Genomic DNA, 17,329 nt, shown 5'->3' with positions numbered 1-17,329 from the left:
GCAGTGACGCCTCCTTGAGCTACTGATACTGATACTATCTATGACTGAGGTTCTTAAAAGTATTCTAGGTGCACGTTTCCTTATGCAAGGTTCTGTTGGCCGCTATTCTATAAACACTGAAACTCTCATGTCACTTTGATCAAGCTTATACTAAGAGAATTTCTATACCTGTAATTATTATAACACTATTCACGATTAATTTAATAAAAAGCTTATTTTATTTCTTCTAGTCAAAAATGCTCATTATCTACAATCCCCATGCCTGCAATAAAAAGCCTAAAGCAATACCGAGGCCTAACAAGAAAGGAATAATAAAATCCTTCACGCAACTGAAATCTTATCATAATCATACGCAGGCACACAAAGCGCCATAATTATCGTGGCACAACAACCGTCTCCTTGCCTCGTATACGACCACACCTATTGATTGTTCCAGACACGTTGCGACTTGTTCATGTGTGCCGAGTTTACTGATTGGTCAGGTCTGCAAGTAAACTTCGGCACGCGCGCGCGCAGTGTCGCTTCTCACACTTCGCATGCCATGTCTTGCTCGCCCAGTTGTGTCAAAATTGTGTTCACTTTACAGTTCGTGGAGTGAAAGAGTGCAGAAAATACTGTATTCGTTCGAGACATTTTGTTATGTTGAATGAAAGATGCTCAGTGTCGATGAATTGTGACATTTTGTGTTCATGTGTGGTTAGCGGTTGTGTCAGTTTGACACACGACTGGACAGTCCGACACACTGTTGTCACCGAAAGGCTTTGTGAAGTAAGGTGTTTGTTGTATTGATCGTTTGGTAGACATGTAGCTTTAAATCACTAGAGAGTGTTGCAGAACTGTTTGATTGGGGTTTTTTTTTCTTTGCGATTGATCTCTGTAGTCTGTTTAGCTGCGATATGTGTTGGTGGAAGTGATTAGATTCACGGTAAGACTGCAACACTGTATATTTGTTTTAGACTTGAAAAGGCTTCGGTGTTTGTTTTGTGACTAGACTCTAGCTGTGTTTGTGTGCGTGTGTGTGTGTGTGTGTGTGTTTGGGGGGCGGAGTAGGGGGGGGGGGCGGTTGTTGTATGTGGGTGGTGGGTGTGTGCGTGCGTGCGTGCGTGTGTGTGTGTGTGTGTGTGTGTGCGTTTTGGGGGTGGGGTAGGGGGGCGGTTGTTGTGTGTGGTGTGGTGTGTGTATCTGTGTGTGTGTGTGTGTGTGTGTGTGCGCGCGCGCACACACACAGCATATGCTCTCTCTCTCTCTCTCTCTCTCTCTCTCTCTCTCTCTCAGTCTCACAGACACAGAGAGAGAGAGAGAGAGACTCATTACTTGAAATGTCAGTAATTGCCAAGGTTGGCTGCTGGACATCACCGCAAGAAGAAGAAGACGATGCATGCAGTTGTTGTTGTTTATAATGACTGATCATTTAATCAGTCTCCAGCTTTGTTTGCCTGAACTGGTAGTGACCAGTACATTTTGCCCTTCACCCCTTAGGGTCAGAGTGAGGCGTGCATATGGATCACTGGTGTCACAGTGCCTTGTTGATCATGATTTGTTCAGATCAGTGCATAAGATACAGTGCTTTATAGATTTACAGTTGTAGGAGTGGTAGTAGCAGTAGTAATACTATAGTTGTATTGTTGTCCTTGTTCTAGAAGTTGTTTATTATTATCATCATTATTATCATCATCATCATCATTATTATTATTATTATTATTATTATTATTATTATTATATTGCATTTTTTAAATATTATTATTATTAATGTTGTTCTTGTTGTTGTTAACAACAGTGTTGTTTTCATATTTTTAATATTATTATTATCATCATCATTATTATCATTATGATATCAATCATCAGTCTTGAAATTTCCAAGCTGATAAAACATGACATATATGGGATATATGTGACAGGTGGGATATCTCACAGGAGTCGTGTGACAGGTGTGATGTTTGACAGGTGTTACTTTAAGCGACAATACATCACAGGTGTGATTTTAAGTGACAGGTGTGATGTTTGACAGGTGTGATATTGTGTGACAAGTGTGCATGTGACATGAGACTATTGGGATTTATCATTTATGTGAAAGGTGTGATATCATGTGACAGGTAGGGTGTGTGACAGATATATATATATATATATATATATATATATATATATATATATATATATATATATATATATTGTGTGTGTGTGTGTTATAAATGCGATGTGTCACAGGTGTGATGTGGCAGTTGTGATGTGTGGCAGTTGTGATATGTGACAGGTGTGATGTGTGACAGATGTGATACTATGTGACAGATGTGATACTATGTGACAGGTGTGATGTGTCACAGGTGTGATGTGTCACAGTTGTGATATTATATGACAGGTGTGATATTATACGACAAGTGCACCATGTGACTGATAGGATTTATGTGAAAGGTGTGACACTGACAGGTGGGGTGTGTGACAGATGTGATATGTGATAGATGTGATGTGTAACAGTTATGATATTATGTGACAGGTGTGATATTTTATGACAATTGACGAGTTTTGATATTATACATGCAGCAGGTGTGACCATTGACAGGTATGATGTGTAGCAGTTATGATATTATGTGACAGGTGTGATATTTTATGACAATTGACGAGTTTTGATATTATACATGCGGCAGGTCTGACCATTGACAGGTATGATGTGTAGCAGTTATGATATTATGTGACAGGTGTGATATTTTATGACAATTGACGAGTTTTGATATTATACATGCAGCAGGTCTGACCATTGACACTATGACAGGTAGCAGTTATATTATGTGACAGGTGTGATATTTTATGACAATTGACGAGTTTTGATATTATACATGCGGCAGGTCTGACCATTGACAGGTATGATGTGTAGCAGTTATGATATTATGTGACAGGTGTGATATTTTGTGACAATTGATGAGTTGTGATATTATACATGCAGCAGGTCTGATCATTGACAGGTATGATGTGTAGCAGTTATGATATTATGTGACAGGTGTGATATTTTGTGACAATTGATGAGTTGTGATATTATAATTTATACATGCGACAGGTGTGATCAGTGACAGGTATGATATGTAGCAGTCATGATATTATGTGACAGGTGTGATATTTTATGACAATTGATGAGTTGTGATATTATACATGTGGCAGGTGTGACATGTGACAGGTGTGATGTGTGACCGTTGTGATATTATGTGACAGGTGTGATGTTATGTGACAGGTGTGATATTTTGTGACAGGAGTGATATTATGTGACAGGTGGGGTGTGTGGCCGATATATGTATAATAATTAATATATATATATATATATATATATATATATATATATATATATATATATATATATATATATATATATTATATTTGATAGATGTGATGAGACAGGTGTGATATTTTGTGACAGGTGTGATATCATGTGGCAGGTTTTGATGTCATGTGACGGGTGTGATATCCTGTGACAGGTATGAAGTGAAGGTATAGATCTATCTATAGACCTCCCCGGGATCACTGACACCTGACAGAGGAGTGTGGAAGAACAGAGACAATGACGACGCTGCACACAGTGTGCGTGTCTGGCGCCTGTGGACTGCTGTGGGTCTGCATTCTGATGATGGGCTGTGCCCTGCCCTCTGTGGTGACAGGTGTGTGTGTGTGTGTGTGTGTGTTTCTTGTGTGTGTGTGTGTGTTGTGTGTGTGTGTGTGTGTGTGTGTGTGTGTGTGTGTTGTTTGTGTGTGTGTGTATTGTTTGTTTGTTTGTGTTTGTGTGTGTGTGTGTGTGTTGTTTGTTTGTTTGTGTTTGTGTGTGTGTGTGTGTGTTGTTTGTGTGTGTGTGTGTGTTGTTTGTTTGTGTGTGTGTGTGTGTGTTTGTGTGTGTGTTTTTTGTTTGTTTTTTGTTGTTGTTGTTTTTTTTGTGTGTGTGTGTAGGTTGTGTGTATTGTTTGTGTGTGTGTTGTTTGCATGTTTTGTGTGTGTGTGTGTGTGTGTGTGTTGTTGTTGTTGTTTGTTTGTGTGTGTGTGTGTGTGTGTGTGTGTATTTGTGTGTGTGTGTGTATTTGTGTGTGTGAGTGTGTATTGTTTTTGTGTGTGTGTTGTTTGTGTGTTTTGTGTGTGTATGTGTGTGTGTGTGTGAGAGAGAGAGAGAGAGAGATGTTCAGTTTAACATCTGTTCACCTGAAGTGTTATTTCTGTTAGATGGAAAGAAGGGAGGTGGTGGATGAAAGAAATGGAATGCTTGTGAGTATTAGTGTAAGAAAGTGGTAATGTATGTATACATGTATTGGAGAAAATGAAAGTAAGTCTGTTATAGGAAAAACAAAGTTAAAAGAAATGGTGGTGTGTAATAAATGAGGGTGTGTGTGTGTGTGTGTGTGTGTGTGTGTGGGTGTGTGAGCATTGGTGTGTATGGATAAACATGTGTGTGTGTGTGTGAACATGTGTTTGTGTGTGAATGTGAGAGAGAGGCAGAGACAGAGACAGAAAATGTCCGTGTGTGTGTGAAACTGCGTGCGTGGACATGTGCATATACATACATGCATGTACGTCCATATCACACGCATTTGTTTCCATGAGTACACGCCGTGTGTTACTTCATCCATGGAGTGAACATGCCCCACGCACACACCAGTAAACAACACACCAACATAACAACAACATCATAATTTACACACAAAATACCTGCACAGGGGCAGACTGCCCGGTGGGTAAGTTCGGTCCTACCTGTAACGGCACCTGTCATTGTCTGAACGTGGACCTGTGCGACTCGGACACTGGGCTGTGCTCCACGGGAAAGTGCGAGAAGGGCTACTACAAACCCCCCACCTGTCAGGAGGGTGAGGCTGGCTGCGGTGCAGAGCGTTCTGTTGTGTTCTGTTGTGTTCTGTTCTATTCTATTCTATTGTGTTCTGTTCTATTCCTGTTCTATTCTATTCCACGGCGAAGTGCGAGAAGGGCTACTACAAACCCCCCACCTGTCAGGAGGGTGAGGCTGGCTGCGGTGCAGAGCATTCTGTTCTGTTCTGTTGTATTCTGTTCTGTTCTCATCTATTCCTGTTCTATTCTATTCCACGGGAAAGTGCGAGAAGGGCTACTACAAACCCCCCACCTGTCAGGAGGGTGAGGCTGGCTGCGGTGCAGAGCATTCTGTTCTGTTCTGTTGTATTCTATTCTATTGTGTTCTGTTCTATTTCTATTTTCTGTTCTGTTCTGTTCTAGTCTGTTCTGTTTCTGTTCCATTCTATTCTTTTCTGTTCTGTTCGATTCTCTTCTTTTCTAGTCTGGTCTGTTCTGTTCTCTTCTGTTCTGTTCTCTTCTCTTCAGTTCTATTCTATTCTGTTCTGTTCTATTCCACGGGGAAGTGCGAGAAGGGCTACTACAAACCCCCCACCTGTCAGGAGGGTGAGGCTGGCTGCGGTGCAGAGCATTCTGTTCTGTTCTGTTGTGTTCTATTCTGTTCTATTCTGTTCAATTCTATATTCTGTTCTATTCTGTTCTACTCTATATTCTGTTCTGTTCTATTCTATTCTGTATTCTGTTGTGTTCTCTTCTGTAGTATTCTGTTTTATTCTGCTCTGTATTCTGTTCTGTTGTATTCTGTTCTATTCTACACTATGTTCTGTTGTGTTCTGTTCTATTCTACTGTATATTCTGTTCTGTTGTAGTCTATATTCTGTTGTGGTCTGTTCTGTTGTATTCTATTCTATCCTGTTTTGTTCTATTTTTGTTCTGTTCAAGTATGTTCTGTGTCCAGTGTGTTGTCAACATATTGTCACTATTTATTCTGTTCTGTTCTATTGTTCTATTGTATTCTGTTCTGTTGTTCTATTCTGTTGTGTTCTATTCTGTTCAGTTCTGTGTCCAGTGTGTTGTCAATGTACTGTCACTATGGACTATGTTGCATGCAGAGCACTCTGTTCTGTTCTGTTGTGTTCTATTTTGTTCTATTCTGTTTCATTCTGTTCTATGCTGTTCTATTCTGTTCTATTCTTTGTCCAATGTTTTGTCAATTTATTGTCACTATGCCAGTATATATATGATAGTTGTGTCAGATGGTCAGGCAGCATGCAGAGCATTCTATTCTATTCTGTTCTGTTCTATTCTATTCTGTTCTGTGTCCATTGTGTTGTCAGTGTATTGTCACTATGTCAAATGTATTGATAGTTGTCAGAAGGGCATGCAGCATGCAGAGCATTCTAAATATTTCTGTTCTGTTCTATTCTGTGTCCAATGTGTCGTCAGTGTGTTGTCACTATGCCATTGTATGAAAGTCGTGTTCGTCTATTACTATCAGAATAGCAGAGGAAACAGCTGCTATCCTGACTAATCTGGGCTTGAATTTGAATTTTGATTACAGTGGAGAGTGTCTTGCCCAAGTTATATCCTCACTCTCTCGGCCAAAGGGCTTTAGGACAGTCTATATATGTCTGCTGATATGTGCTGAGCGTTTAGTTTATGTGCGATGTATTGTCGCTGTGCCAAAGTACTGAATTCACATTTGAATGGATAGAATTTCGAATCGAGTTAAAGGGTATTCATACCAGTAGTCTTGTTTGTGTTTAACAAAAGGAGATCAGAATGGATTGTGGGCCGGGAACTGATAGTGAAATAAAATGAACGTTCACAATAAGCGCATACATGTATACTTGTGCATAGACATATAATTTATACGAACATGTGCAAGTGCACACAAGTATACAGGCACACACACACACATACACACAAATGCACACACATGCACACACACACACACACACACACACACACACACATACAAACACACATACAAACACACACACACACACATACACACACACACACACACACACACACACACACACAAATTCTTTCATGTCTTGCATGCATCCAGTGTTGATGATGATTTATGCACCATGTAAAATACATAATTTTAATTTCTGGATGTGGTGTTTGGTGACGGAACACACAGCCTAAGACATGACATGCACATTTGCAGAATGCCCAGACGGGAGGTACGGAATGGACTGTGATGAAATATGTCACTGCCTGAATGACAGCATTTGTGACAAACAGTCCGGCTTCTGCCCGAATAATCTGTGTCACCCTGACTGGTACAGTGCCGCATGCAGTAAACGTGAGTATAGATCTCAGCATTTCTTCTGCATGTATAGTCCATGTCCACATTCAACAACTTGAGCAGTTTCACCAGAGATGCCTACGAAAGATCCTCAGCATAAAGTGGCAAGACAGGGTCTCCAACCTCCAGGTCATAGAGAGGAGAGGCCTGCCCAGCATCGAAAGCCTGCTGATCCAGTGCCAGCTACACTGGACAGGACACGTTGTCCACATGACAGACAGCAGGATCCCGAAGATGCTTTTGTATGGCCAGCAGAAGGAAGGCCACTGCGAACTTGGAAGACCCTGCAAGCGCTTCAAGGACACCTTGAAGACAAACCTCAAAGCCTGTGACATTGACATCGCTTCCTGGGAAACTGATGCCCTTGACCACTCTCGCTGGAGGATGCTGTGCTCTAGTGGCATAAAGACATTTGAAAACAAGGGAATACTGGCCATTAAGGAGAAGCGGGAGTGAAGGAAGCAGGGCTCAACTTCTGGAGACATTTTCCCTTGCAACACCTGTGGGAAGTGCTGCGCATCCAGAATCGGCCTCTTCTCCCATATGAGGACACACACGGACAGATAAGCCTGCCTGCCTACTCATCCGTCGGTCCGACGGGAGACTCCATCAGTAGTCCATCTCTGCCTGTAACGATGCTTGTAAACCATGTTTTCAAACTTGGCGCCCTGCAGGGTAGCTCTGTTCAGGATTTCTTGCATGTGTTTTTTCCCTTTGTCGGAGCAATTGCTGGTCAATGACACCGTTTCCAGGTCTGCCCAAACTGGTCCATCACTGTCACTGTTTCCAGGTCTGCCCAAACTGGTCCATCACACTCACTGTTTCCAGGTCTGCCCAAACTGGTTCATCACTGTCAGTTTCCAGGTCTGCCCAAACTGGTCCATCACTGTTTCCAGGTCTGCCCAATCTGGTCCATCACTGTCACTGTTTCCAGGTCTGCCCAAACTGGTCCATCACACTCACTGTTTCCAGGTCTGCCCAAACTGGTCCATCACTGTTTCCAGGTCTGCCCAAACTGGTCCATCACTGTCACTGTTTCCAGGTCTGCCCAAACTGGTCCATCACACTCACTGTTTCCAGGTCTGCCCAAACTGGTCCATCACTGTCACTGTTTCCAGGTCTGCCCAAACTGGTCCATCACTGTCACTGTTTCCAGGTCTGCCCAAGCTGGTCCATCACTGTCACTGTTTCCAGGTCTGCCCAAGCTGGTCCATCACACTCACTGTTTCCAGGTCTGCCCAAACTGGTCCATCACTGTCACTGTTTCCAGGTCTGCCCAAACTGGTCCATCACTGTCACTGTTTCCAGGTCTGCCCAAACTGGTCCATCACTGTCACTGTTTCCAGGTCTGCCCAAGCTGGTCCATCACACTCACTGTTTCCAGGTCTGCCCAAACTGGTCCATCACTGTCACTGTTTCCAGGTCTGCCCAAACTGGTCCATCACTGTCACTGTTTCCAGGTCTGCCCAAGCTGGTGGCCTTCCCCACGGTGTCAGAGGCTACCTGCACCTACCTGACAGTCACCTGGCCAGTCTGGAACGCTGACACTGACTTTGGGGACCTGGAACTCCCCGTGGCAGAGTACAGGTGTGTGTGGAGGGGGTTGATGGTGGGGGGAGGGGACTGGGAGGGGGGGTGGGGGGGGGGTCAGGGGGGAGTTTGTGTGTGAGAGGTTGGGGGGGGGGCGTGCTTTGTGTGAGTGTGTAGTTGGGGTGGGGGTGCTTTGTTGGGGAGGGGTCAGGGGGGTGTTTGTGTGTGTGTGTGGAGGGGGTTGGCTTTGGGGGTTCTTTGTGTGTTGGGGGGGAAGGGGCACGGGGGGGATGGGGGGGGGTGTTTGTGTGTGGGGGGGGAGGGGGGGACGGAGGTGGGTGGGAGTGTGTCCTGTGTGCTTATGTGTGCGTTTGCAGGGGGTTGTGTGTGTGTGGGCGGGGAAGGGGGGAGGGGTATGGTGTAGGTTTGGTGTGTATGTGGTGTGTGTATGGTGGGTGTTTAGTGTGTGTGTTTGAATTTCATAATTATATCTATCTATCTATCTATCTATCTGAATGACTGGGCCATAAATCTATCATTGTCACACTGATGGTAATGAAATACAAAATCATTTAATTCAAAATATATTTTACTAACAGTAAGGAATATAGACCTATGATCAGATAATAGCATTCACATATCATTGATTTATTTCTCTGTGTGGTATTTCTTCAGGGGGTACACAAAACTTTGGGGTTATAGTCTGAAAATCAAATTTTGTTCAAATTGAGGTTTTAACTCACTGCGAACCAAGGGCACCAGTCGGCCCTACTGTTTACAGTGGTTTCAGATGAAGGGCCCTGATCGGGGCCTACTGTTTACAGTGGTTTCAGATGAAGGGCCCTGATCGGGGCCTACTGTTTACAGTGGTTTCAGATGAAGGGCCCTGATCGGGGCCTACTGTTTACAGTGGTTTCAGATGAAGGGCCCTGATCGGGGCCTACTGTTTACAGTGGTTTCAGATGAAGGGCCCTGATCAGGGCCTACTGTTTACAGTGGTTTCAGATAAAGGGCCCTGATCGGGGCCTACTGTTTACAGTGGTTTCAGATGAAGGGCCCTGATCGGGGCCTTAGATAGTTTTGAATTTTTGAGTGGCACTTAATTTCCATCATGATGTCATAAGTTTAGAACATCGTAACTGACCTTCCCACTCTCCACTGTGGCCAGTAAATGCAGTTTGTGTTCTCACAAGCAGATTTATTTCTGTGGTGACTGGTTCACGTGAACAGTGCGTGTCAGCAGTGGCATCTGACTTGGTGTCGTCTCAGTCAGCAGGCAGACAACAGAATCAGACGAAGGACCCTATCATGGCTTTGTAACATTCTCAGTCAGCAGGCAGACAACAGAATCAGACGAAGGGCCCCTATCATGGCTTTGTAACATTCTCAGTCAGCAGGCAGACAACAGAATCAGACGAAGGACCCTATCATGGCTTTGTAACATTCTCAGTCAGCAGGCAGACAACAGAATCAGACGAAGGGACCCTATCATGGCTTTGTAACATTCTCAGTCACCAGGCAGACAACAGAATCAGACGAAGGGACCCTATCATGGCTTTGCAACATTCTCAGTCAGCAGGCAGACAACAGAATCAGACGAAGGGCCCCTATCATGGCTTTGTAACATTCTCAGTCAGCAGGCAGACAACAGAATCAGACGAAGGACCCTATCATGGCTTTGTAACATTCTCAGTCAGCAGGCAGACAACAGAATCAGACGAAGGACCCTATCATGGCTTTGTAACATTCTCAGTCAGCAGGCAGACAACAGAATCAGACGAAGGGACCCTATCATGGCTTTGTAACATTCTCAGTCAGCAGGCAGACAACAGAATCAGACGAAGGGCCCCTATCATGGCTTTGTAACATTCTCAGTCAGCAGGCAGACAACAGAATCAGACGAAGGGACCCTATCATGGCTTTGTGACATTCTCAGTTTGATGTGTTTGAAAGTCTTTGTGCTTTCCAGAATTTGTTTACAAGTCTTCCGTTTGTGCAGATTTCAAACCAAAAATGTGGGTATTTCATCATCTCACTGGATGATAGCATAAGAAAGGAGGAAGTTTTATATTTTGTCCTCAACTAACTGGTTATGTGACTGATCAGTTTGTAAGTTTTCAGTTCTTAAATTCTAACATTTGGGGTTTTTTTGGTGATTTTATTTCTTACCCATACAAATGGGTCGTCTGTGGGAAAAGTCAGGGGAGCTGACTGGCAGTGCCAAGTGAGTTAACCAGTTTTGAAGATCACAGAGTATTTAAACCACATAAAAAACAGACTTTTAACAAGATATAAACAAACAAAAACCAAAGGTGTTTATTTTGCATGAAAACAGTAGTTGTTTTTTTGTTTTTTTTATCAAGATAAGAAACAAAATTAAACAAAACAAATAAATATTGATGACCCAACGAACAGTTTTGATATGAAGTTGGACCCTGAAGAAAGTTACACATGCATTCATTTTGTGTTTTTCTTTTCTGATCAGACTGTACTCTCGCCTGAACTCGTCGACCACTGGAGGGTGGCGACACGAGGTGACGTTGAGATCAGACCGCAACACATCAGCGACGCACTTCTCTTACAACATGACCAGTGTGTCGCCCGATCGATACTACGTGTTTCGTGTCGACGCTCATGGCAGCAACGATGGGAAAGTGTTGCAAGAAGTCAGTCGAGGGGCGATCTCCAAGCCACCCACGTTGGTTCCCTGCACCAGTGAGTCATGTGTCATTATCATTGTGTTCCCACTCTAGTTCTGTGTACCAGTGAGTCATGTGTCATTGTCATGTTCCCACTCTAGTTCTGTGTACCAGTGAGTCATGTGTCATTGTCGTCATGTTCCCACTCTAGTTCTGTGTACCAGTGAGTCATGTGTCATTGTCGTCATGTTCCCACTCTAGTTCTGTGTACCAGTGAGTCATGTGTCATTGTGTTGTTCCCACTCTAGTTCTGTGTACCAGTGAGTCATGTGTCATTGTGTTGTTCCCACGCTAGTTCTGTGTACCAGTGAGTCATGTGTCATTGTCATGTTTCCACTCTAGTTCTGTGTACCAGTGAGTCATGTGTCATTGTGTCATGTTCCCACGCTAGTTCTGTGTACCAGTGAGTCATGTGTCATTGTCGTCATGTTCCCACTCTAGTTCTATGTACCAGTGAGTCATGTGTCATTGTCATGTTTCCACTCTAGTTCTGTGTACCAGTGAGTCATGTGTCATTGTCGTCATGTTCCCACTCTAGTTCTGTGTACCAGTGAGTCATGTGTCATTGTCATGTTCCCACTCTAGTTCTGTGTACCAGTGAGTCATGTGTCATTGTCATGTTTCCACTCTAGTTCTGTGTACCAGTGAGTCATGTGTCATTGTCGTCATGTTCCCACTCTAGTTCTGTGTACCAGTGAGTCATGTGTCATTGTCGTCATGTTTCCCACTCTAGTTCTGTGTACCAGTGAGTCATGTGTCATTGTCATGTTTCCCACTCTAGTTCTGTGTACCAGTGAGTCATGTGTCATTGTCGTCATGTTCCCACTCTAGTTCTGTGTACCAGTGAGTCATGTGTCATTGTCGTCATGTTCCCACTCTAGTTCTGTGTACCAGTGAGTCATGTGTCATTGTCGTCATGTTCCCACTCTAGTTCTGTGTACCAGTGAGTCATGTGTCATTGTCGTCATGTTCCCACTCTAGTTCTGTGTACCAGTGAGTCATGTGTCATTGTCTTGTTGTTCCCACTCTAGTTCTGTGTACCAGTGAGTCATGTGTCATTGTCATGTTCCCACTCTAGTTCTGTGTACCAGTGAGTCATGTGTCATTGTCGTCATGTTCCCACTCTAGTTCTGTGTACCAGTGAGTCATGTGTCATTGTCGTCATGTTCCCACTCTAGTTCTGTGTACCAGTGAGTCATGTGTCATTGTCGTCATGTTCCACTCTAGTTCTGTGTACCAGTGAGTCATGTGTCATTGTCGTGTTGTTCCCACTCTAGTTCTGTGTACCAGTGAGTCATGTGTCATTGTCGTGTTGTTCCCACTCTAGTTCTGTGTACCAGTGAGTCATGTGTCATTGTCGTGTTGTTCCCACTCTAGTTCTGTATACAAGTGACTTATGTGTCATTGCCGTGTTTCCACTCTTACTGTGTGTACCAGTGAGTCATGTGAAATGTCACTGTGTCTATGTGTTCACACTGGTTTCATGTACTCACAGTCATGTGAAATGTGTCACTGGCTATGTGTTCACACTGGTTTCATGTACTGACAGTCATGTGAAATGTGTCACTGTGTCTATGTGTTCACACTGGTTTCATGTACTCACAGTCATGTGAAATGTGTCACTGTGTCTATGTGTTCACACTGGTTTCATGTACTCACAGTCATGTGATATGTGTCACTGTGGTGATGTGTTCACACTGGTTTCATGTACTGACAGTCATGTGATATGTGTCACTGGCTATGTGTTCACACTGGTTTCATGTACTCACAGTCATGTGATATGTGTCACTGTGTCTATGTGTTCACACTGGTTTCATGTACTCACAGTCATGTGATATGTGTCACTGTGTCTATGTGTTCACACTGGTTTCATGTACTCACAGTCATGTGAACGTGTCACTGTGTCTATGTGTTCACACTGGTTTCATGTACTCACAGTCATGTGAAATGTCACTGTGTCTATGTGTTCACACTGGTTTCATGTACTCACAGTCATGTGATAAGTGTCACTGTGTCTATGTGTTCACACTGGTTTCATGTACTCACAGTCATGTGAAATGTGTCACTGGCTATGTGTTCACACTGCTTCATGGTGCCACTGAGTCATGTAAAATGTGTCATTTTGGCTGTTTCCAGTCTGAATCCATTCACCAGTGAATCATATGAAATGTGTCATTGTGGCAGTTTACGCACTGGTTCTGTGTACCAGTGAGTCATGTGAAAAATGTCATTGTGGCTGTGTTTATCAGTGTGTGGGAATCACAGTCACATTTATCTTTTCTGAAAACCATGAATCAAGTTTAACGCGACAAACAAGGGGAAAAACTGTTCAAACCGAGTGTAAGATGTGTGAGTTATATCGCGGCTTGCACTTTTGATACAATTGTATTTATATGAACTGAGGTTGTACTGGGTCGCATTTAAACATATGATTGACTACAGGTATCAGTTTTACCACAGTGTTTGTTTATTCAGACTTAAATCATTCAACAAAGCTTTTCTTTAATGGTTACAGCCATTGCATTTGTTGAGAAAATGATGCTCATCTTGTGATATGTATCACTCATTTTTGCATAATCATGCACTTTTTTCTGTTCCTGTTAATTGCACTGATTTGGTTGTTTTTTTGTTTTGTTTTTCCAGCGACTACGGTTCCTCCACCTGTTACGATTCCTGTAATTGTTGGTAAGTATGTTTGGCTGCCTCTTTTACTCACTGTATATAGATGTGTGTGTGTGTGTGTGTGTGTTACTGTGTGTGTGTCTGTATGATATGTATGTGAGTGTGTTTGTGTGTGTGTGTCTGTGTGTGTGGGGTGGGGTTTGTGTTTGTGTGTGTTGGTTATGTGAGTGTGTTTGGTACATGTAAATGCACACATACAGTGGTTTGTATTTGTGTATATATATCCACATATTTGTATAGATCTGTGTTCAAGTAAAAGAAATAGACAAAGAGAGAGAGAGAGAGAGGGGGAAAAAAATAGCTGTCATACCATTTGTTAGCAAAACAATGTTTGCTTACATATGTTCACTTGCAAGGAGTATACTTTCCCAAAACACTGTCTTACAAATTTGTCATACTTCAAGGCAAGGCAAGGCAAGGCAAGGCAATGAGTTTATTTTGTGTGCCCCCTGGGGGCATTGAAATATTACATACATTCATCATCTACACACATCCTATGAATACAAAAAGAGTGATGTCAAAAACAAGAAGTAGGCTCATTCGTTCAGTCACATTGACAAGTGCTATTTCACTCATAATACAAACAAACATACAAAAAACAGCAAAAAATCAATTAAAATGAAAAAAAAAGGTACCAATAGACAAAACATTAATAAAGAGAGCTGCGAATAACAGAAACCAAGGATTTAATTTTAACAATATTCTTTTGTTTTGTTTTTTCAGAAAATAATAGGTGGAATTTAATGGTGTTTGGGCGGATTCTATAATACCTAAACATTTTTGTCTGATGCTTTCAAAAAATGACCACACAAACAAATAGTGAAACTCATCAGCAATGTCGTTTGTGGAACATTTATCACAGATTCTTTCATTTCTGGGTAGATTGTCAAAACGCAGTCTATTAACAGGCAAAGGATTATTAGTTGTTCCAAACTTAACTAACTCAATTACACAATTATTTGGCAGCACTGTAAAATAAGCATCTTGGCCAAAGTTTGGTTTAAACATCCTGTAATTAATATACATAATATCGTTATCAACATGTCTATACCAATCTTGCAAAAACTTATCTTTTAAACAACATTTTACTTTCACACATTCAGTGGATGTGAGTTCTGACATGTTGACATTTCTTCATGATGCCTTTCCTGCTTCGTTTCTTTCATTTGATGGTTTTCCCCAGGCACAGAAATCTTCAGTGCCATGGCAGTTGACACACTGGGCAACACCACGCTGCTGGTCACATGGTCAGTCGATCCTGAACTTCGTCGTTTTTCATGGAACATCACTCTGTCCTACCAGCTGGTTGGGACAGGTGACTGCTCTACCCTGAACAATGAGGAAATCATCACAGTGCCTGTGTCACAGTCTGACACCGAATACAGGTAGAGTCTTTATATTATGTCCTTGCAGATCATTTATTTATTTGCTTATTTGTTTATTTATTATCATTATTGTCTTTTAATTTTATCTTATTTTTAAAGATTTTTTTTTCATTGATTTATTTATTTATTTGTTTCCCTTGGGAAAGACTACAACTTGGGATTCTCTCTTGAGGGCACATAAGACCGTATGGCTGTGTCTGGAGTGGCGCTGTCTTCATCTGTCTGCGGGCAGGGGCGGTTTGGTCTGTGGGGTGTGCTCAGCAGCTGGAGGGTGGTGTCTTTTGCCGGTGGGCTCTGCAGTCATGGAATACTGGCTGGTACACCCATGGGGATACTTCTTTTAAGGCTGTCGCGAGCTGCATCCTGTGGTCTCTTTTGCCTCTGTTCGGGAGCAGTTATGTCCCTTGAATCCTTAATGGCGTGTCCTGTGCGTGCCTGCACCCATCGTGAACACAGCGCAGGCCTCCAAGGGTGGTGCAGGATTGTTCCAAGGGCGGGTAGAGACAGTGCTTCTCTGGGTCCTCCCCAGCACCTACGGGTGTTTCTCTTTCTTCTTGTCTTCTAATTTTATCTTATTTTCAGAGATTTTTTCCATTGATTTATTTATTCATTTGTTTGATTATTTATTAATTTTGTTCATTAATTCAATGCTGTATCATTTTTTCCCCTTAAGGTCTGAACAAGCGTTGGGTTATGTCGCTGTCAGTCATCTGCCTGGCAGATTTGGTGCAGCGTATAAGGATTTGTCCAAACGCAGTGATGCCTCTCTGAAAACTGAAACTTGTATATCAGTCATTGTGTGTGCATGTTACTCTCGCTTGCTCATTTTCACACACGCTGTCAGTGCTTCACGACTAAGAACAAAATGAACTTCATCATCTTTTGAACATTTACAACGAGGACAAATCAGATCGGAATCAGAGAGAGAAAGAGAGAGAAAGAGAGAGAGATTCAGTTCCAGTTAATCAAGGAGGCGTCACTGCGTTCAGAGAAATCCATACACCCTACACCACATCTGTTAGGCAGATGCCTGACCAGCAGCGTAACCCAACGTGCCGCGCTTGGTCGGGCTTTGAGTGCACGCATATTTACCTGTGTACCTATCACTCGGAGTGGATTTATTCTGCACAGTATTGCCAGAGGACACCTCTCTTGTTATTGTGGGTTCTTTTTCAGTGCGTGCACACACACACACACACACACACACACACACACACACAACCAGAACTGGCAAAATACATATATGAATGCTTTAAAGTTTGCAGTCCATAACTGTGTCTTATGGAATGTCCAGCATGTGCTCACAACTTATTGCTTTTACTTTTTGTATACTTGTTGTGTTTAGTTTATAGTGTCCATAATTCCTATGATGGGTTTTACGACAATTAAATGAGTTCTGAGTTCACACAAACACACACACACACACACACACACACACACACACACACACACACATCATTCTCCTGTTCCTTTTTGGGAAATGTTGAAAGCAGATTTTGATATCACTTATTCTGAAACAAAAAAGGAAGAAAACATCAATATCACGACAAGTACTGCCAGAATTCATATAACAGAAAAATATCAGAATCATCTCCATATATTTGCAGATGGATCTGTTCTTGATGACAAAAATGCTGGTGCGGATTTCTATATTCCTGCCTTTAAATTTGAAAAATCTTACTTTATTGGAAAACACCTTTCCATATTCACAGCTGAGCTAATTGCTGTTATACAAGCTGTGAACTACTTAGTGAGCCATCAAATAGTTTTCTCGAAAATAGCATTCTTTGTTGATTCCAAATCAGTACTTCATGCTCTAGAATTATTCAGCCTTGAAACAAGACCTGACTTAGTTATTGAGGCAAATCATTTGGTACATTGTTTAAGGATTAAAGGGACTGAGGTAAGTTTTTGTTGGGTGCCTT

At 42.4% G+C, this 17,329-nt stretch overlaps 1 protein-coding gene across 1 annotated transcript in view; it reads left to right on the top strand.

Annotated features, from left to right (window-relative positions):
• Window positions 1-534: 534 nt before the first annotated feature.
• LOC143289605 (receptor-type tyrosine-protein phosphatase T-like) overlaps window positions 535-17,329 on the top strand; it is a 55,108-nt gene continuing 38,313 nt past the window's right edge. The window contains 8 exon segments of the mRNA XM_076598644.1: window positions 535-768; window positions 3,462-3,641; window positions 4,683-4,829; window positions 6,968-7,105; window positions 8,569-8,695; window positions 11,124-11,353; window positions 13,981-14,022; window positions 15,203-15,404. Of these exon segments, the coding sequence (XP_076454759.1) occupies window positions 3,545-3,641; window positions 4,683-4,829; window positions 6,968-7,105; window positions 8,569-8,695; window positions 11,124-11,353; window positions 13,981-14,022; window positions 15,203-15,404 (983 nt within the window). The 5' untranslated portion in view covers window positions 535-768; window positions 3,462-3,544.

This window comes from Babylonia areolata, chromosome 14 (assembly GCF_041734735.1).
Source record: "Babylonia areolata isolate BAREFJ2019XMU chromosome 14, ASM4173473v1, whole genome shotgun sequence".
In the NCBI taxonomy this organism is placed as follows: Eukaryota; Metazoa; Mollusca; class Gastropoda; order Neogastropoda; family Buccinidae; genus Babylonia; species Babylonia areolata.
This window is presented reverse-complemented; position numbering and strand designations above follow the sequence as displayed.